Consider the following 22,345-nt stretch of genomic DNA (forward strand, 5'->3'; position numbering starts at 1 on the left):
ACAATGCCATTCTTCTCACTTTTTTGCTTTAGAAATGTAATCATTGTTCATAAAATGTGTTAACTATAAAACTGTTAAAATATAATTATTTTATAGTGAACTTTTCTAAATCTTCAATTTTATTTTCTAACACAGTGTATTTTGAGAGATATATTTCACATAAACAAAAGCTCTTTGGGATCCCCAAAAGTTTTTAAGATTATCAAAGGAACTTGGAGATCAAAAGCTTGTGATCCACTGCTCTAGAGAAATTACACTAGAAATAAGACAGGCTCCTAATTTGGTGACACTAAGTACAACAGAGGGCATGGGTAGTATACTGTGCTCAAAATTTGGAGAAAAAGTGAAATTCTATACTTAGAATTCTACTTAGAATTGAATAGTAACAGTTTCAACCTATTTCCTAATTCAGTTCCCAAATTGGGAAGCTGGCTTATATCCATCCAGCAGGGGATAAGAGGATTGTTAACAGAGGAAACAGATCAAAGAGAACCAACAATAACAAAATGCTTTGTCCTTATCACCCCATGAAGAGAGAAGTCACCATCATTGTTTTACTCCCTTCACTAATCAACACAAGTGGACAAAAAAGGTATTTGAGGAAAATCTCTAACATGAAATACAGAGAACAAAACCAACACAGCAAAGGGAAAAGTGAACATTAAGAAAAAACATTATTTTTGCATCATTGAAACAAAACATAGATCTATAAAAGATAACCACAGGGATATGACAGATCCTTTCTCAGATGAGCATGTGGCTCCCCTGAGTCAAAGGAATCTCACATGTATTTTCATTTTTCACAATCTAAATATGAAGCATGTCCCAGGTGACTGAAAGAAAAGTCTTTCACCCGTTTGCCTGTGCTTTCTTTCTTCTGCCATACTGTATCCTTTACTTCTATTAAAGTATTGCACAAATGTACAAAAATCTTGTGAGCACTTTCATTTATCTGGTCCTGTGTAACTGCTGCAACGTTATATCAAGTAACTGAGAATGGTTCTAACAGCTTGTTCAGTTGGTTGAGTAAAATGTGGACACAATGGTGTCCTACATTAAAATCAAGATGCCCAGAATTCCCTTGGCATAATATAGAACAATGGGTCTCAAAAAGTAGTCTCCAGACCAGCACCAGCAGCACTGGAGGATTGTTAAAAATTAAAATTCCCAGGCCAGCTCCAGAGCTACTAAAACAGAAACTGGCACTAGGACCCAGATATCTATGTTTCAACAAGTCCTCCAGGAGATACGTGCAAAAGTTTGAAAATCCCTGTTAAAGAAGAAATCCAAAGCCACAGGGAGATAGGAGTGCAAGTATATTATGTAACATGCTTACTGATTCCCTACGTCCCCCAGGAGGATCCAGAGAACATTCCCTTCACCACTGATTTGAGAAATACATTGGTAAAGGCTCTGTAGTGACTATTATCAGCATGACAGGAACGATAGTAAAATATGCTGCCCTTGTACAGGCTCACTGTAATCAGTAAGAATGATGGGATCCCAGAGTGACAGAAACCAAGAGGAGTCTCTTAACCATCAATGACAAGACACCCATCCTATAATGGGGAGACAAGAACAACAATTAAAATGGTCAGACGCACATAACTATGTGGCAGTGATTCATTGATCATGATATTCCTACAGGTAAAATAGAAGGCAGTCTACTAAAGTTTCCTTTGATTTATATTTGAGCTGCAAAAAACACTAAGTGAGGTAAATAGAGAGCTGCCTAAATCACCATAATAGAGTCACTGTTCCTCATCCAATTCCGACACCGGAGATCACAAACTGAGAACATAATGAATGAAGGTGACACTGGGTCCTCTTGAGAAAAGGCCCTGCTACACTGCCAAAAGTTTCTGCTGAAAGTGTTTCTCCTAGCTTGCTCAGAGAGACTCAAAGCTATTTATTTACCAGGATGTCTGTGTACAGGGGAAAGAGAAATACCCAGACCATTTGACTGTGGACAACCAAGTTACCACACAACCTGAGCTGCCCATTACAAAATGAGTATCTGACTCACAACGCCATAGTTTGACAAGCACGACAGCTTCATCAAGTGCAATTACTGCATATAAGACCAGGATCCAACAGGTCCTGAAGGCATGTATATTGTGTATATAAATTGTTTGGCACCCATGACATACACTGCTGTTGCACTGCTTTCCTTCTTTCAATACATACCCGGACTCAAGGGGATTCCCTATGAACAGAGATTGAGGAAGAAGAACTTCAGGACTGATTTAGAGAGAGTTCTACAAGACAGACTGAAATGATTCAAAAGTAAATGGATGTGGTATTACAGCCCAACCTTACAGCCCAATTCCTGAATGTCTCTTTAGTAGCTTAGGAAATTCTATTACCAGCAAGAAAATTTTATGCTTCTGTAGGGGAGGAAGACATTTCCTCTACCCTCTCTGGGTTCTTCTGACCAGAGAACTAATTAAATTCACATGAGACAGAATAACAGGAGAAAATTAAACAAAGCTTTATTACATGTATACATGGGAGAGGCTCAGGCAACCTGAGCAACTCACCAAAATGGCCAAAGCCACCAGCTTAAATATCATCTTCAGCTAAAGACAAAGGAGGATGTTGGGGGCGGGGGGAGTCAGTTAGAGGATGTTACCAGACAAGTACAGTAAACAGGAGTAAGATTATTATGCAGATTTAAGTTCTTGCCTTCCACATTGATAAGAGTTTCTAGAGATAAGGTCATCCCCCGCTTCTTCCTGGTACAGAGAGGGAGACACCTTTACAGATGGAGATTTCCTTTACAATGTAAATGTCTCTTAACAAAGGGTAAGTAAACTCTACTTTTCAGGGTTTGTTTCCTGTCTGCAGTTTTTTTAAAAGTAACCAGCCCAAGATAATCCTCATGCCAAAGAGACATATCTTGGGGTGGCCAATTCCAGTCCCCCACACTTCCCATTTCTACAACTCTAGGTTCTGCTGGTTTAAAGGTCCTGATTTTCAAAGGAAGAATGCTTCCATCAGGAAACTCAACAAATGTTGTACTGAATTGACAGGTGAAACTGCCACCTGGCCACTTTGCATTCCTCATGCCACCGACTGAATAGGTAAAGAAGAAGAGAGCTGCTACACCAGTTAGTGTGCTTGATCCAGCTTATACTGGAGAAATAGGGTAGATATTAAACAAGAGCCCCAAAAAAGCATATGCCCAGAATCCAAGTGATTGTCTTCTATGTCCAAAGGTTAACAATTAATGAAAAACTAGGGGATGATGGTCTTAGTTCTGAGAGTTATACTTAATAATGTATTAAATCATTAATTAAAGTTATGAAATCAATTATTTTATTTATTAAATTTACTAAATTCAATAAATTAAATTTAAAAATGTATTAAATAAGTTAAATACTGTACTAAATAAATAATGTAAAAAAAGCTTAAAATACCATTATACTTAAATAACGAAAGACAGAAGACCCTTTCCCTAATATACAGACAAGGCATGGATGTCCATTCTCACCACTTTTTTTTCAACATTATATTGGAGGTTCTAATTATTGCAACCTGGCAAGAAAAAAAAACAAAGTCATCCAAATTGGAATGGAAAGACAAAATTTTATTTCTTTGCATATAACATGATCGTCTATGCAAAAAATCCAAAGGAATGCACACATACATACACAAAAATTAGAACTAATGAAAAAGTACAGCAAGATCACAGGACACAAGATCAAAATTCAAAATCAATTGTATTCCCATAGATAACAATGAACAACTGGAAAATGAAACCAAGAACACAATATCTTTTACAATAGCATCAAAAGAAAATATTTGGAAAGAAATACAATAAAAGAAGTTCAAAACTTGTGCACTAAAAACTACAAACATTGCTGAGAGAAATTAAAGATCAATAAAAGGAGAGATATTCCCTCTTCATGGATCAGAAGACTCAATTTTATTAAAATAGCAACTCTCCCTAAATTGATATATGGATTCAATCAATTGCTATAATTAACTCCTTGTTGTCTTTTTCGTAGAAATTTACAAGATGTTTCTCAAATTCATACAGAAATGTAATGGGCCCAAAAGAGCCAAAATAATTTTGAAAAAGAAGAAATATGAGAACCTATACTTTGATTTCAAAATACTCCAAAGCTAAAGTAACCAAAACAGTGAGGTACTGGAATGGGGCTAGTCATACAGATCAGTGGAAAAGAATTAAGAGTCCACAAATAAATCCTTACATTTTTGGTCAATTGATTCTGACAAAGATTCCATGACAAATCAATGGACAAATAATAGTCTCTTTTAATAAATGGTGCTGTAAAAACTGCAAAAGATGAAGTCAGATCCCACCTCACAAGACATACAAAAATTAACTCAAAACAGATCAAAACATAAATATAAGAGCTAAATTATAAAACTCATAGGAAAAAATTTACCTTAAATTTTTTAAGGTAAATATTCATGATCTTGGATTAGGCAATGATTTCCTATATATAAGACACAAAAAGCAAAAGTGAAAAAAGAAAAAATCTATATACTGGACTCCATCAAAATTAAAAACAGCTGTGCTTCAAAAAGACCTCATCACGAAAGTGAAAAGACAACACACCAAATGGGGGAAAATATTTGTAAAACATACACAGGATAAGGAGCTTGTATGCAGAATATATGAAGAACTCTTGTAACTCAATAAAAAGACAAAAAAAAATTTAAATGGTGAGAAATTTTGAACATTTTTATTCAAAGAAGATATACAAATGGCTAATAAGTACATGAAAAGATGCTCAATATCATCAGTCATTAGTGAAACATAAATTAAAACCAGAAGATAGAATTTCACATCCACTAGAACAGCAATAGTAAAAAAATTATAATAATATAAACAATATTGACAAAGATGTAGAGAATCAGGAACATTTATATATGGCCTGTAGGAATGTAAAAATTGTGCCGTCACTTCGGAAAACAGTTTGGTAATTTTTTAAATGTTAAACATGAATTTACCATATGACCCAGTAATTCCACTCTTAGGTATATATCCAAGAGAAATGAACATATATATTCACATAAGGGCTTGTATACATATGTTTTTAGCAGCATTAATCATAATTGCCAAAACCTAGGAACAACATAAAAGTAGTATATTCACTCAACAGAACACTATTCAGCAATTAAAAACAAAAAAGAACTACTGATACATGCTATGACATGGATGAACCTCGAAAACATTTTGTTCAGTGAAAGAAGCCAGACACAAGAGACCACATACTGTATGCTTCCATTTACACAAAATGTTCAAAAAAGAGAAGTTATAAGGACGGAAATTAGTGTTTGCCTGAAACAGGGAGTGCGGGTGGGAAAAGGATACGGGGCTTAACAGGAAACATGCAGCAGGAATGATACTGGATAATAAAAATGTTGTAAAAGTTATTTGTGGTGACAATTCAAAACATTAAAATTACCAAAAAAATCATTGAATTGTACACTTGAAAAGAGTATATTATATAATATGAAAATATGCCTCATTAAAGTTATTTTCAAAAACAATGGCAAAAAAAAATCTTCACAGAAAAATAGCTGAGAAAATTCATTCTTATTAAAGATCCAAATTAATAAAAAATAAAGGAATATTAAAAATAACTTAAATAATGAAAACAGGGGCCAGCCCAGTGGCATAGTGGTTAAGTTCACCTGCTCCACTTCGGTGGCCAGGGGTTCACAGGTTCGGATCCTAAGCACAGACCTAGCACTGCTCATCAAGCCACACTGTGATGGCATCCCACATAAAATGGAGGAAGACTGGCACAGATGTTGATTCAGTGACAATCTTCGTCAAGCAAAAAGAGGAAGATTGGCACAGATGTTAGCTCAGGGCCAATCTTCACCACAAAAATAAATAAATAAATAAAATAATGAAAACAAATACACATCAAAATTTATGGGATGTAGGTGAAGAATGCTTAACAAGAAATTTACATCACTTCTAGTACCGAAAGAATAAATAATCTAATTCTCCACCTCAAGAAGCTAGAAAAAGAAAAGCAAATCAAAAACAGTAAGAGAAGGAGGGAAACAGTAAAAATCAAAGCAAAAATAATGAAGTAGTGGAAAAACAATAGAAAAAACAATGAAATATTTCTTCGAAAAGATCAATAATTGATAAATCATTAGCACAACCAAGAAGAATGAAATCAGAGAGAGGATTCTGGGAAGATGGTATAGTAGGAAGAACTGCAAATCCCTCTCCCCACCTAGACAACAAGTATACTGGCCAGTTCTACCTGATGTAACTCTTTTGAAACCCTGGAGTCTACTGAATGCCCACAACCACCAAAGGAAGGGTTGGATGGTGAACTGCAGTCAACTTCAGCTCTTAGCATAGTAGCAGCTACCCATCCTCCACCTCCCAGTCCCTTGGCAGGCAGCTTTACACATTTTCTGGTACAACTTACACACAGCTTGCAGGAGCCAGGGTGGGCAATGAGGACCACGTCCTCCAAATATCAGAGATTTGTGCTCTAATCACTGATTCCTGTTTCTAATCATGGAGGTGCAGACACAGAATTGGGAAGCCATTGTTACAAGCCCCTTCCCCTCCAACTGAAGGGACTACCATATTTAAAGGGCCGGAGCTTTTTTATGTTCTTTTATTCCTCCCTTTTCTCTTTTTCTCCTTTTGGGAGCCAAATATTTAGGGACTAGGACATTCACAAGCAGCCACATATATAGGGGAGTTTAAAAACCTGTCATACATGCCCAGGGAATGGTGCAGGCTCAGAAAAGACCTGAGAAAACCTGAAGTTTATATCTCAGGCTGATATTGCACACAGAAAGAGCCCAAAACAACAACAACAACAAGCCAACTCTGGGTAAGGGGGAGAATCTGATTTCCAGAGTTACTGTATTAAAAGATTCAAATGTCCAGTTTTTAACAAAAAAATCACAAAGCATACAAAAAAACAAGAAAGCATGGCCCATCCAAAGAAAAAAAATAAATCAACAGAAACCACCCCTGAAAAAGACCACTTGGTGGACCTAATAAAGACTTTTAACAACTATCTTAAAGATGCTAAAACAATTAAAGCAAGATGTGGAGAAAGTCAAGAAAATAATGTATGAACAAAATGGAAATAACAATAAAGAGACAGAAAACATAAAAACACATGAAAAATAAATTCTGGAGCTGAAAAATATAATAACTGAAATGAAAAATTCACTAGAGGGATTCAAACACACATTTGAGCAGGCAGAAGAAAGAATCAGTGAACTTGAAGATAGGACAATTGAAATGATCAAGGCTAAGGAAGAGAAAGAAAACAGACAAGAAAAGTGAACAAAGCTTAAGGAACCTATAGGACATCAACAAGAGTGCCAACAGATGCATTGTGGGAGTCCAAGTGGAGAACAGAGTTTATTTGAAGAAATAATTGGCCAAACTTCCAAAATTTGATGAAATACATAAATATAAACATCCAAGAAGCTCAACACTCTATTTAGGATGAATTCAAAGAGATCTACACTAAGGCACATTGTAATCAAACTGTCAAAAGACAAAGAATCTCAAAAGCAGCAAGAGAAGCAACTCATCACATACTGGGGATCTTCAATAGGATTCTCAGCAGACTGCTTATTAGAAACCTTGGAGGCCAGAAGGCAGTGGGCTGATACATTTAAAGTGCTGAAAGAAAAAAAGCTGTCAAAAATGCTATATCTAGCAAAACTGTCCTTCAAAAGTAAGGGAGAAATTAAGGCATTCCCAGATAAACAAAAACTGAGGGAGTTTGTTTCAACTAAACCAGTCCTACAAGAAATGCTATAGGGAATCCTTCAAGTTTAAATAAAAGGACACTAGCCAATAACTTGAAGCCATACAAAAAAATAAACATCTTAGTAACAGTAAATACATGAGAAATAATAGAAGCTAGTATTATTGTAACTTTGGTTTGTAACTTTTTGTCTTCTACATGATTTAAAAGACTAATGCATTAAAACAACACAGTTTATAAGCTAGTATTATAGTAACTTTGGTTTGTAAATCCACGTTTTGTTTTGTACATGATTTAAAGACTAACACTTAAAAGTACAATTATTAGTCTATGTTTTTGGACATACAATGTGTAAAGATATAATTTTGTGACATCAATAACTGAAAAAGGATGGAGATGGAGCTGTATAGGAGCAGGATTTTTATGTGTTATTAAAGTTAAGCTGGCATAAATTCAAATTAGTTGTGTAACTTTAGGATATTAATGTAATCCCCATGGTAACTACAGAGAAAAGAGCTATAGAAGACACACAAAAAGAAATAAGAATTAAAATTTTTCACTATAAAAAAATGAACTGAAGACAAAAGTAATGCAGGAAAAGGCAGGGGGAGCAGTAAGGCATATAGAAAACAAATAGCAACATGAAAGAAGTTCTTTCTTACAAGCGATTAAGCGTAAATGGATTAAACTCTCCAATAAAAATACAGAAACTGGAAGAAAAGATTTAAAAACATGATGCAGGGGCCAGCCCCGTGGTCAAGTTCGCGTGCTCCACTGCGGCAGCCCACAGTTTCACCGGTTCAGATCCTGGGCGTGGACGTGGCACCCCACGTCAGCCCACGTTGAGGCGGTGTCCCACATGCCACAACTAGAAGGACCTGCAACTAAGATATACAACTATGAACTGGGGAGATTTGGGGAGATAAAGCAGAAAAAAAAAGAAAACATGATGCAAATATAGGCTGTCTACAACAGACTCACTTTAGACCCAAAGATTATTCAGCCTTAAAAAGGAAGGAAACTCTGACACATGTTATCTGATGAACCTTGACGACAGTCTGCTAAGTGAAATAAGCTGGTCACAAAAGGACAAATACTATATGATTTCACTCATGTGAGGTACCTAGAGGAGACAAAGTCATAAAAATAAAAATTGAATGGTGGTTGCCAGGGACTGTAGGGAGGGTGGAATGGAGAGTTAGTGTTTAATGGGTATACAGTTTCAGTTTTGCAAGATAAAAAGAGTTCTGGAGATGGATGGTGGTTATGGCTGCACAACAATGTGAATGTACTTAATACCACTGAACTGTACGCTTAAAAATGGTTAAGAAGGTAAATTTTTTGTGCATTTACCAGTTTTAAAAAATTGAAAAAAAGGCAAATTATCAAAATAAGGAATGAAACTAGAAACATCATTACTGACACTAAAGAAATCCAAGAATTTTAAGGGATATTAAAAGTAACTTTACATAAACAAATTAGCCAATTTAAGCGAAATGGACAAATTCCTAAAATGACACAACCAAAACTGACCCAGAAGAAATAAAAAATCTGAACACATCTATAACAAGCAAAGAAACTGAAGTCATAAAATTAACAATATTCCCACAGAGAAAAGTCCATGCCCAGATTACTTTACTGGTGAATTCTATCAAATTTTTAAGGAAGACACAAAACCAATCCCACATAAAATTTTTTGGACAACAGAGGAGATATTTCCCAACTCATTGTGTTACCCTGATACCAAATCCAGACAAGACATCATAAGAAAAAAAAACCTATAGACCAATATTCCTCACAAACAAAATTCCTTAAAAAAACATGAGCACCAAACATAGCAAGACCTTAAAAGGGTTACACAACAAACATGCCTAAGGGGGACTTATCACAGGAATGCAAGGTTGATTTAACACTCAAAAATCACATGCCTCTCTTTGTCTTCTTCATGGGAAGGTTTCCTATGACCAGTTGACAGAGAATTTTTTAAAAATCAAGCCAAACTCATAAAACAGTCAACTCAATATGTCATTGGAAGCCAACACGAACCACAGCTAAACCACATCCCCATTGAGGGACATCTTTCAAGAACCATGGTAGGAAGAAACTCTCCCTTTGGGCAGAGCCTACATCCTTTTTGAATAGAAACAGAAGAAACCTAAGGTTAGTATATATACACACTTCCATATAGTGGTAACTGGCTAGGTTGGTTGATTGGGGCTCAGAAGGAGCAAGTCTCAAAGATGAAGACAAGAAAATCTGGAGAAGAGGCATATGGATGGGCCAGTTGTAACGGCCATGTGAATCTTGGTGATTCATGCTAATGCTCATCATAAGGCATCCACCACAGAAGATACACTCAGCAACCAGGTGAAGAGAATTACCCACCCAGTGGGTGTCATACTACTCCTGTCCTTAGCCACACTAGTGTACAGGCCCAGAAATTTCAGCACACACCAAACAGAAATGCATATATATGTTCATGAAATGGCACACAGTATTTCATACAAGTATTATTTGCAATAGTTGAAAACTGGAAAAAAAAAGTCATCAAGAGTAGAATGAATAAATTCTGATATTATACAATGAAATATTATTCAGAAATGAAAATAAGCAAACCACAACTACACATAAAAAAAGGATGAATATCACATATGCTTAAAAAATAGTGCAAAAAAGAACCAGATATAAAAGCATACCATCAGTTCCATATATAATCATTAAAAGAAAAAAAAACAACTATTTCTTTGTTGTTGGCAAGATTAGGTGGTAAAACTATTTTGAAAACACAAGAGGAGAAAAGGTAGTACCACAAAAGTCAAGATAGTTCCTTGGAGAGGAGGGCATAAATAAATATTTGTTGTTGTTGGAGCTGTCCAGTCGATTCCATCTCCTAGAGACCCTGTGTAGTGAACAGCAGAACTCTGTCCAGTATTTTTGCACCATCCTCTCACCTTTTGGTGCTATATCAGACAATGTTTTGCTGCTATTCATAGGATTTTCATGGCCCATTTTTTTTGGAAGTGGTGGTCAGATCCTTCTTCCTAGTCTGTCTTAGTCTAGAAGCTTGGCTGAAACCTGTCCACCACAGGTGACGCTGCTGCTATTTGAAACACCAGTGGCAGAGCTTTCAGCATCACAGCAACATGCAGCTGCCATAGTATAACAACCAAAAAACAGGTGGTGTGGTTCCCTGACTAGCAAACAACCCGGGTCACAGTGGTGAGAGTGCTGAATCTTAATCACTAGACCACCAAGGCTGGCATAAATATTTGAAGACAGGAAAAGAGCTTCTGGAGTCTTGGCAATGTTCTATTCTTGAATCATGTAGCGTTTACACGGGTGTTCAATCAGAAATAAACCCTCCAGCAATAGTATATCTTTGTTTTGTGCATTTTTCTTTATGTACGCTATATTTAAAAATAATAAGGGTTTAAAAATGTGTTACACACCGATAGTTAATGATGACATGTTCTGGGCTAAGGAGACTATTTTCCCCTTCCTAGGTCTCTCTTTCCTTTTGTTGTTTTTTTTTTTTACTTTGAGATTTGAGATTCCATTCCCTTTAAATCCCTGCACTAGATATCAGAATTCTTCACTACATTTCTCTTTTCTTCTTTAAATAGTCTCAAGGGATAGCTTACTGACTTCATAAGCTATACATAAGCTTCATGCATGTAATTTTTAAGCAGCTTTACCAATATCATTCAGTTGTCATAAAATTCACCTTTTTAAAGCATACTGTAAAGGATTTCAGTATATTCAGAGTTGTGCAACCATCTAACTTCAGAACATTTTCATCATCCCAAAGAAAAACTCCATACCCAGTAGTAGTCACTTCCTATCTTCTCAGCTCCCCTCAGCCTTGGCAACCACTAAGTTAACCTTCTGTGTCTCCATGGATTTGCCTAACCTAGACATTTTATATAAATATAATCACACAATATATGTCCTTTTCTGACTGATTTCTTTCATTTAACACTATTTTCAGGATTCATTCAAGTTGTAGCATGTATCAATATTTCATTCCTCTCTATTGCTGAGTAAATATTCCATTGCATGAATATACTCATTTTGTTTATTAATTCTTCAGCTCATGAATATTTGGGCTGTTTCCACATTGGGGCTATTATGAATAATGCTGCCATGAATTTTCCTGCACACTATTTTGTATGGATGTATTTTTTTAATTCTCTTGGTTATATACATAAGAGTAGAATTGCTGGGTCATAGAGCAAATCTGTTTAACATCTTGAGGAACTGCCAAACTGTTTTCCAAAATAGCTGTACCATTTTACGATCCAACTACCAAGGAATGAGCTTTAATTTCTCCATATCCTCGCCAATGCCTGTTATCATCTGTCCTTTTTCTTTTAGCCACCTCACTGGATATAAAACAGCATTTCATTGTGGGTTTGATTTGCATTTCTATAGTTACAAATGATAAGGATCTTTTTGTGTGGTTACTGTGTATCTTCTTTGGAGAAATGTCTGTTCAAATCCTTCGACCATTTTATAATTGGGTTGTCTTTTTATTGTTGACTTGTAAAAGTTCTTTATATACTCTGGTTATAAGTCCCTCATCCAATATATGATTTGCAAATATTTTTCTCCCATTCTGTGGGTTGTCTTCTCACTTTCTTGATGGTGTATTTTAACACAACAGTATTAAACTTTGAGAAGTTCAATTTATCTATTTTCTTCCTTTTGTTACTTGTGCTTTTAACATGTCTAAGAAACCACTGCCTAATCTAAGTTCACAAAAATTTACACCTATATTTTCTCTAATAGTCTTTTAGTTTTAGCTCTTACATGTACATATTTGCATGTAGGGTGTGAGGCAGGGAGTCCAATTTCATTCTTTTGGATGTGGATATCCAGTTTATCCCAGCATGATTTGTGGAAAGGACTATTCTCTCCCCAATGAATTGTCTTGGCATCCTTATCAAAAATCAATTAATCAGAGGGCTGGCCCCATGGCTGAGAGGTTAAGTTCATGCACTCTGCTTCAGCAGCCTGGGCTTCACCAGTTTGGATCCTGGGCACAGACCTAGTGCTGCCCATCAGGCCATGCTGTGGCAGCATCCCACACAGAAGAGCTAGAATGACCTACAACTACGATATACAACTATACACTGGGGCTTTGGGGAGGAAAAGAAAAAAAAAGAGGAGAATTGGCAACAGATGTTAGCTCAGGGTCAATCTTCCTCACAAAACCAAAAAAAAAAAAAGCAAAAAAATTTGTTTTAATAAATTATAAATATAAGAGTTCATTTCTAGATCCAATTCTATTCCATTGATCTATATGTTTAGTCTTATGGCAATACAACATTTTGTTGACTACTGTAGCTTTATGGTTAAGTCTTGATATCAGGAAGCGTGAGTATCCCAACATCATTCTCCTTTTTCCTTATTGTTTGGCTGTTCTTGCTCCCTGGCATTTCCACATGAATTTTACAGTTTGTCAATTTCTGAAAAATACCCACCTGGGATTTTGGTAGTGATTGCACTGAATCTGTATAACTGGTTGGAGAATACTGCTATCTTAGCAAAATTAAATTTGCTGATCCATTAACATGGGATGTCTTTTCCATTTATTAAATTTTTCTGATCCATGAACATGGATGAATTTTCCATTTATTTCTCTTTAATTTCATTCAATAATATTTTGCACTTTCAGTGTACAAGTATTACACTTTTGTTAAATTTATTCCTATTCTTTTTGATGCTATTATAAATGGATTTTAATTTCATTACTGGAGTATTCATTGCTAGTATATAGAACTGATTTTTGTTTCCTTGTATATAAGATCATGTCACCTGTGAACAGACTTTTACTTCTTCCTTTCCAATCTGGATGCCTTTTATTTCTTTTAGTTGTCTAATTAGCCTGGGACTGAACCTCCAGTACAATGTTAAATTAAGTAGTGAAAGCAAATATCCTTGTGCTTTTCCTGACCTTAGAAGGAAAGCATTCAGTCTTTCACCATTATAAACGACATTATCTTTGGACTTTTTCATAAATGCTCTGTATTTGAGGAAATTTCCTCTATTCCTAGTTTGTTGAGCTCTCCTTACATTTTATGCTAGACCACTAACCAGATTCTCCTGGCAATTTACTCTCATATCACCTTGAGCCATGACAGAGACAAAATTTTTCCACTATCCCTGAAGGCCATTCACTTACAAGACATTCATAAAAAAAGATGACATTGTTATAAACCATAGCAAAGCACTACCTCTTCAGGGATATACGAGGACTTAAACCAACCTTGCCAACCTGAATCACCGTCAAGCAGCCAGTATCACCAATTCCAATTCCACCCTGGACTCTCATTTTCGACACTGACTGAGAAATATTTTTGGATCTTGACCAAAGATCAAAAATGGACCTGGACCAGAAATTTGTTGATCTTTTCTTATTGAGCAGATTTATTTGCCAGTTGGTAACTTTCTGGCAGTCGTTGCTAGTTTATGTCTTGAATGGTCTCCTTACCAGGTGAAAACACTGAAAATAACTAGATAAAGGCATTACTAAGGGAGGAAAAACATGGACTGAGGATTTATATACCTAATTTTATGACAACTCTAACAAGGAAAATCAGGCTAAAGGACTGTCACCAGAGGCCAAAATGATCCTGCCTCTTTTAAACCTATTCACTCTCACATGTTCTGAGAGGGACAGAAGAAGGAAAAAAAAATCATTCAAGGCCCTCCTCTTCAGATAAGAATTTTATATTTCAGATAGTTGGGTTTCAAAGCCCAAGTTCCAGAACTCTGACAAGAGCTCTGTCTCTTCTCCACACTCTCACTGAATCAAAAAGCGCATATCGAAAAATCGAGTCAGGACATACTACCACCAAACAGCCGCCTTTAATCTTGATGTGTACAGGAGACATATACTTTGTAGGAAAGCCAGTCGATACCTACAAACCTATAATCATTTTTCTGTACAGTACCTGTATTAGTTTCCTATCATTAAAACTATCCTATTACAACTTAGTGGCTCAAGACAAAACAATTTATCATCTTTAAGTTTTAGAGGTCAGAAGTCTAAAATGCGTCAGCAGGGTACATTACTTCTGGAAATTCTAGGGAGAATTTCTTTGCCTTTCCAGCTTCTAGAGGCATCCTGCAATCCTTGGCTCAGGATCCTGCATCACTCTGAACTCTATTTCCATCACTGCATCTCCTTCTCTGACTATAATGTCCTGCCTCTCTTTTATTAAGGACCCTTGTGATTACTTTGGGTCTATCCAGAAAAGCCAGATAATCTCCCCACTGCAAAATTCTTAACTTAATCCTATCTTCAAATTCTCTGTTGCTATGCGAGGTGACATATTCACAGGTTTCAGGAATTAGGACATGGAAGCCTTAGGGGAGGGACCATTATTCTGTCTACCACGTTATCACAGAAAGGTAACAAACATGCAAAGTCAGTAAAAAAGGTTCACTCCTCTACAGGTATAAAATAGTCTCTAATTTTAGAAGTAATATCTACCATGAATTTCCATTTTCAGCACCATGGAAGGCTAAGATTCCAGAAAAATCCTCCAGATATAACGTACTTAAAATGCTTAATAAAATGTGAAAATATCTTTTTTAAATACATGGAGGAAAGTAAAAGAAATCTTCAGAAACCACAAGAAGGTGTTATTCCACAGAGATAAACAAGTGCTAGAGTTTACTTGAAGAAAGGAATTTCTTTGGAAGACAAATTTAAAGATACTATCCAGAATGCAACCTCAAGAGACTAATACACGGAAAATGTTAACAGTCATAAAATAACAATAAAAACTCACATATGTCAAATCAGTTGCAAAAAAGAAAAATACAATGGACAAGAATCCACATTCAAAGATGATATAACGACTGAGAATTTTCCAGAATTCACAAAAAGATACCAATCGTTAGATTTAGGAATGCCAAAGTATCCCAAACAGGACAAAGAAAAATAAATAATGATTAATATTAATAAATGATGTTGTATGTGTGGAACACCAAATACAAAGTGAAAATGTAAAGGACCCAGAGAGAAAAGACCACTTCCCTAAAAAGGATAACCACTAAACAGAGAGCAGACCTCTCAGCATCAAAAGCGGAAGTCAAAAAGAGAGTGGAACAAAATCTTCAAATAGTGAGACAAAAAAGCTATCAACTGCTAATTATTTACTGAAACTACTATTCATAAATAGAGAGGTAATATTTTTCAGACAAAAGTAGTGTATTTGTAATGAGTCAACTTTGCGTGGTTGTACCATGCTTTCTATAATTTCCTTCTTTGTATGTTTGCCTAAATGCCCTGGTAAACTATACCACATATCTTTCAAGAATCAGGCTCACAGGTCATATTTTTATAAATCTTTTTCAAGTGATTCTTCAATCCCAGAAAGCTAAGCACACTGTCCTCTGGTCCTAAAACACTTATTATATGCCTTTATTACATACCATTCTTTATTATAATTTCTTATTAATTTGTTTCCACCACTGTAATGGAAATATCTTAAGAATCATAATTAGACTTACTCATTTTTCTATCTCCTATATCTAATACAGTGACTTCCAAAACATTTGTGAATGAATATGAATGCACCATACAGGAGAATGTGACAAGATGATAAAGGATGATGACTTCATAATAAGGAGAAGGTACTCAGAGATGTCAGCATGTTCAAGGACATAAAGATAAACAAATATTGTGCTATGGAAAAGCATTATGATAACAAAAGCAAATCAATAACTCATCACTTTATGATAAGAAAGTATGAGAAAACTAAGGAAATACATTAAAATTGTTACTTAGCATTCACCCTAAGATGTATCATAGCCAAACTGGAACTACTAGAATCTTAAATACACTTTAAATACAATTTAAATATTAAATTCTAGTCAATAATAGAAAAAAACAAATATAATGTTGGAGACTTTTGAAAAAGGATGAAAATTATATAACTGTAGACCCAATAAATAAATAGATTTGTAATTTTTAAAAATCCAGCATTCTTTAAAAGGGAAAAGATGAAAATTTTTTTAAAAATTACGTTTTGAGAATAAGTAGAAATACTTTTAAACATAAGATAAAAATTGTAGTAAGTGTTTAAGTTGACTAAAGACTATCTTTAGTGAAGGAAATTTTAAAGCGAACTAAATTTTCATCATAACCTGCACATGGTATGATTTTTTTAACGTTATATTACCCTTATAAAGCACATACATACACACACACACTTTCAGACTTTAGGGAATTACACTTAAAATATTTTATTGTGAAAAATTTTTAACTCAAAACATTCAATATATAAAACAAAAATAATTTCCCTTGGGTGTACACAAATTCAGCAACAATATGACAAAACAAGTTTTAAGTGACATTAGAGTTCAATATTCTTATTAAAACCAGAAAAAGTTATATTAATACACAGATAAAAAAGTAAAAATAAAAAATCAAACACTAAAATTTAACGAACTCAGCATTTCACAACAGAAGAATTTAGAATCAAAGTGATCATGCCAGAAAAATACAAACAGCTGAATAATTTGTGTTTATATAACAGTTTCAGATGAGTATTTTTATTTCATATCAATATATAGCCTTGAAAAGTACATGTGAATATTCTTAAAAAACAAATAATAATTATAATTTTCTAATGAGTTATATTTTTCCATTTTTATAAACCATTTTACAAGTTTGAAAAATATTCCTTAATTTATATCAATAAAGCAAAATTAGAAAGAAACGAACACTTAAAATGTAAAATTTAACAAGCCTAAACTTTGAAATATTTTAATCTAAGAAATTAAATGTTCTCTGCTCCTCAAATTTTCAATCAAGTCTGTTGCCAACATTTATAAAATAACACATGCTACTAACTTAATACAAATGTTGTAGAGTGGAAAAAAGCATTATTCTAATATTGACTCTTTTATCTGCAAAATATAATAAAACTTAAGCCTAAGAAAATATAAATTCTAAAATGAAAGGGCTATTTTTTGTTTTTTATTTGAAAGGACTCTGAATAAAATTATGCTATTACTAACATCCTCCATCTTGTAATTTTACAGTGTAATAAAACAGCTAATGTAGGGCAAAAAGTAAGTAATGTAGCTTCAAAATAAAAAATAAGAACAAAAGTTAGTTTTAATTTAAGCACTATTTATCTTAAAAGAAGAAAACCTAATTTTAATCATATTTTCCGCTGCTTTCTGTATTAGACTTCTGTCCAAACAGAAAAAAAATCAATTAGGAACTAAGTGAAATGTAGACTTGTAAAAATATCATTCCCTACAGTATTTAGTAATTTAAATGCTGTAAACAAATTGCTGAAGTTTGTCTATTTCTATCATTTCCAAACATAAAATACTATGCATCAAGACATGTAACTGAAGTTAAAAGAACTCTGAAATACTGAAGTGGTATGAGGCCCCTTCTGACAAAACTGGTACCAAAAAAACCAATATTATTACTTTATTTTACTCTGAAATTCAAATTCATTGTTTTTTTAACTAACCACATCATTAACTTTGCCATATTTTATGATATCAAAACAAAACAACAAAAGCTACCTAGTAACACAACAGTCATGGAAGTTGGTGTTAAGTGAATTATTTTTCCAATAAAAGCACCTTTATAAACTGTAGAAAAAAATCTTTAAGATCTGGTAAGGTTTGGGGGAAAATGACACAAAATTATTCAAATAAATTAGTTTACAAAGAATAAGTGTTAAATTCTATGTTCTCAAATAACCACAAACTAGAGATTAACTTGTGATGTAAAAAATATACATAACATTTCCTTGCCTTCAATAATCTTTACGATACCAAATTTAAACTCATTCATATTCACGAACAACAATATTTCTAGAAATTATTTCCTAACCTCAAAAAAATGACAACAATATCAGCATATTCAAAAAATACATACAGATGGTAAACTAGATTGTCCCTAGGTAGCTTAGGAAATGTCTAAATTTTCCCAAATACTTTTAAATCACCAAATCTCTAGTTCTTCAAAACTATTTGGCTAACACTGACTCTTAAGTCCACTGGTATAATTTTATAGTTCTATCTTTGCACCAAAACAATACTCTGAATTTGCTTAATAATTGTATACTTGCAAAATAAATTCCAAATCACAGGAATTTTCACTGACAAACACACTAACAAAATATCTACCCCACTAGTAGGTAGTAGTGTCCTTGAATGTCACAAATATCCACACTAATAAAAAACCAAAAATATAAAACCAAATTTAAAATAGATATAACTACAAAATAAAGAAAAATACCATGCATGAGCTAAAGAGAGGGAAGGATGGGATTAAGTCTGACCTCTCTTCTATATCCTTTTAATTAACGTCAGTCCCATAAGCAGCTATATTTTCCAGAAACATGGACTCATTAACTGTCCTATATTACACATGACTGCAATCATGACTCTATGAAGTAGCAACTGAAACCAAGGCTGTAGTCAGGAGAGACATCCGAAAAACGTCAGACGGTAACGGTAAAATGACACCATCTCATGACTGTCAAACCACATGCAAATCACAGTTTATCAAATAAAATGTTTTCAAGATACTTCAGGAGTAAACCACATTTCCTAAGTAATCTTACTGAAATCAAATCATCAAAATTCTTGGTAACATAAAATTTCTCTAACATTCTAATCATTGTCTCCTAGAGGCAATCATCTGAACAATCCGGAATCCTTCAACGTGCTTTAATATTAGAAGTCGTCCTATGCTTACCACTTTTACAATAGATCTGGAGCACCTAAAACAAAACAGTAACTACTGAGTATCTTACGTATCATTTGTTGCCAAACTGATGCACAAACGATCTGAGCTTTCGTCTCCCTCTACTGAAAAACAAGCAGAAAATAATGAGTATGTTGTAATACAATTTTCAAAGCATTACAGATCTTACTAAGAGTTACTCAAGACTTTATTTTGAAAATTCCTAATAAAAACAGAATTTCTTCTTACGTAAAATTCCTAAAAGCCACAATATAACAGGTAAAGAAGGAACAAAATAAGGCATAAACAAATTACATATATAATATATACATATAATTATACGTATCGTACAAATAAAAACACCTTTTCTTAAACAATTAGTAATATATGCCCACATTGGAAAATATATATATAACTTACTCTAGTGTTTTTTAGAACTATGATTAATCTTAAATAAAAACTAAAATTAAAAATAAAAATTAAATAAATTTTTAAAATTAAATATTAATAAAATTAGATAAATCTTAATCATGAATCCTATCCTCAAAATAGAAATTTAACCATTAAACTGCAAATATGTGTATATTATGTATGTATGTATACATTGTCCTAAATATTTCAGTTTCTTGCAAGGCAGCATCAGAATTTTTTTAAGTTACTGTTTTACAAAATATTTTCACAACAAATATAGTGGCTTTACTAGGTTAATTACGGATATTTCTAACAGTTAGTGAGCATTTACTATGTACCAAGTAAGTGAAAATGCTTTACATGCTAACTTATTTAATCCTCACAACCAGCAAAAGGAGTAGTTATTATGATCTCCATTCTACAGATGAAGAAACTGAGGCACAGATAGGTTAGAAAAGCTTACCCACAGTTTCACAATTAATAAGGGATAAAGCAGGAATTCAAACTCAGGGAATAGGGCCACAATGCCCACTTTTAACTACCATGCTAGTTCCAATGCAAGTGATTCATAAATCTGTATCATTTACTAGTCTTGTATTTTCAAAATTCAGTCGGACATTCTGCATGCCTGTCAGCAATTCCCCTTCAGATGTCCAGATATTAACCTCAAATTTAAAATCTCAGACAAAATTCTACTCTAAAACTGGGTCACCATTCCAGATTTCTTTCAAAGACGTCTTCTAGTTAAATAAACTGTAGGAAGGTAGCACATAGCATCAAGCACTGCCTTGTTACCAAAGTGACTAGCCATTTTCATGCTTTGGCTTGTTACATTCTCTAGTTCCCATAATGATCTATTCAAAGACTTCCAGGCAAGAATAAATGAGTGAGCAAGTAACCAACCAAAAAAAGGAAAAAATTCCTGCAAAAACATCCTAGAAAAAGACTAGTAATTTTTATTTTGAAGAAAACAGTCTGCAAATAAAACAATCACCTTGAATACATATTGATACGTTTTAGTAGGCTAAAACTATGGAAAAGTTAAGCCAATCTTCTAAACGTAAAGGGACGGAACTTTTATAATTAAAATAATTCCTAGGAAAGATAATATAAATGTATTATACCTCTAGGCCATTTCCAACATGGTGACATTTTTACTATTATATGTACTCCGAATTAAACTTAGCACAAAATTACTCTGACTTGTTATGTACAGTCTGGACAGGAGGGACAGATTCTAAGAGTTTTCACAGATAAAGTTCAGAACTATTATTTTCTCTCAAAAAAAAAATTGAGGAAGTTACCCACCATACTCTCTAGAACAGGGGCTCTCAACTTGGCTGTATATTAGAATCCCCTGAGATCTTTAAAATCCTAATGGTGAGGCCATAGCCTGACCAATTAAAACAGAATCTCTAAAAGACAGGTCCAGGCATCAGAATTTTTTAAAGCTTCTTTTCTTAATTCCAATGCAAAGCCTAGGTTGAAAAGCACTGTTGTTAGAGCTCTATCTCCAACTTTTTAAATAAGCATGAGAGTTTCAAGTATTAATGTCTTCAACCAAGAAGTACTAAAACCACTGTGCCCTAGTTTCAGAGTACCTGCAGGCAATAACAGCAGCAGCAGTGGTCACTACTGCCCTTAGATGAGTAAGAGAGATGGCAAGAGCTTGGATAGTATTCAAGGCAATTAAACTAGTTTTAAGGTGGTGTTTTTTTACTTTGTTTTAAAACTATGATTATAACAAGTATACCAGTCTATTCTTAGTCCACGAGACCATGTTTCTTATATTTGTTTCAAAGTTATGATTTTTCCTTAAGTAGGACTTCAATTTTTTTTTCAGGAGTGTAATTTAATGTTTGGTGCTCTAACTGCTTTTGTTAACAGCCACTTTCACTTTAATTCACTATTGATTCACTGTGTGCTGGGAATGCAGGACGTGAGATGGAGGTAGGGGCCAAGAGTGGGTTACAAAAGAATTTGATGGGAAAAACAAAGGCGGCAGAAATATACACAGGTAAAGGAAAAATAAAAGATATTATATGAGTGCCAAAATGTATGGTCTGATGGCCAAGGGTTACAGAAAACTCTTCCTCAAATAATTTACCTACCTTTCAAAAGGTAGCATAAATAATGAACAAAGCAGACTTTGGAGTTGGAGACATCTGAGTTTAAAATCTCAGTTCCTTACTCACCAGCTTTATATCCATGGGCAATTTACTTAATTCCCCTGCACCCCATCATAAAATAGTGATAACAACTTTGGGAGGGTGGTACTTCCTCCCATTCCTGTTGTTCCCTTCCATGTGAAAGTATTCATGCGGGAGGCACTCTACTAGCATAACTCCTCTGGACTCTCTGCCCCCCTACTCACACACCAGGAGTAGGGGCAATCTGATTGGTCTATTTAGAAGGAGAAAGGATATGTTCGATCAGCCTCTTCTTCCTATTTCCCTTC

At 34.3% G+C, this 22,345-nt stretch overlaps 1 protein-coding gene across 2 annotated transcripts in view; it reads right to left on the reverse strand.

Moving 5' to 3' along the window:
- The window catches only part of TDRD15 (tudor domain containing 15), a 178,977-nt gene that overhangs the window by 140,406 nt on the left and 16,226 nt on the right, over positions 1-22,345 (reverse strand). For both annotated transcript variants that reach the window (XM_070573196.1, XM_070573195.1), the window contains exon 4: positions 19,547-19,601. In XM_070573196.1, coding sequence (XP_070429297.1) covers positions 19,547-19,601 — 55 coding nt within the window. The remainder of the gene's footprint in view (positions 1-19,546; positions 19,602-22,345) is intronic.

Source organism: Equus przewalskii, chromosome 14 (assembly GCF_037783145.1).
Source record: "Equus przewalskii isolate Varuska chromosome 14, EquPr2, whole genome shotgun sequence".
In the NCBI taxonomy this organism is placed as follows: Eukaryota; Metazoa; Chordata; class Mammalia; order Perissodactyla; family Equidae; genus Equus; species Equus przewalskii.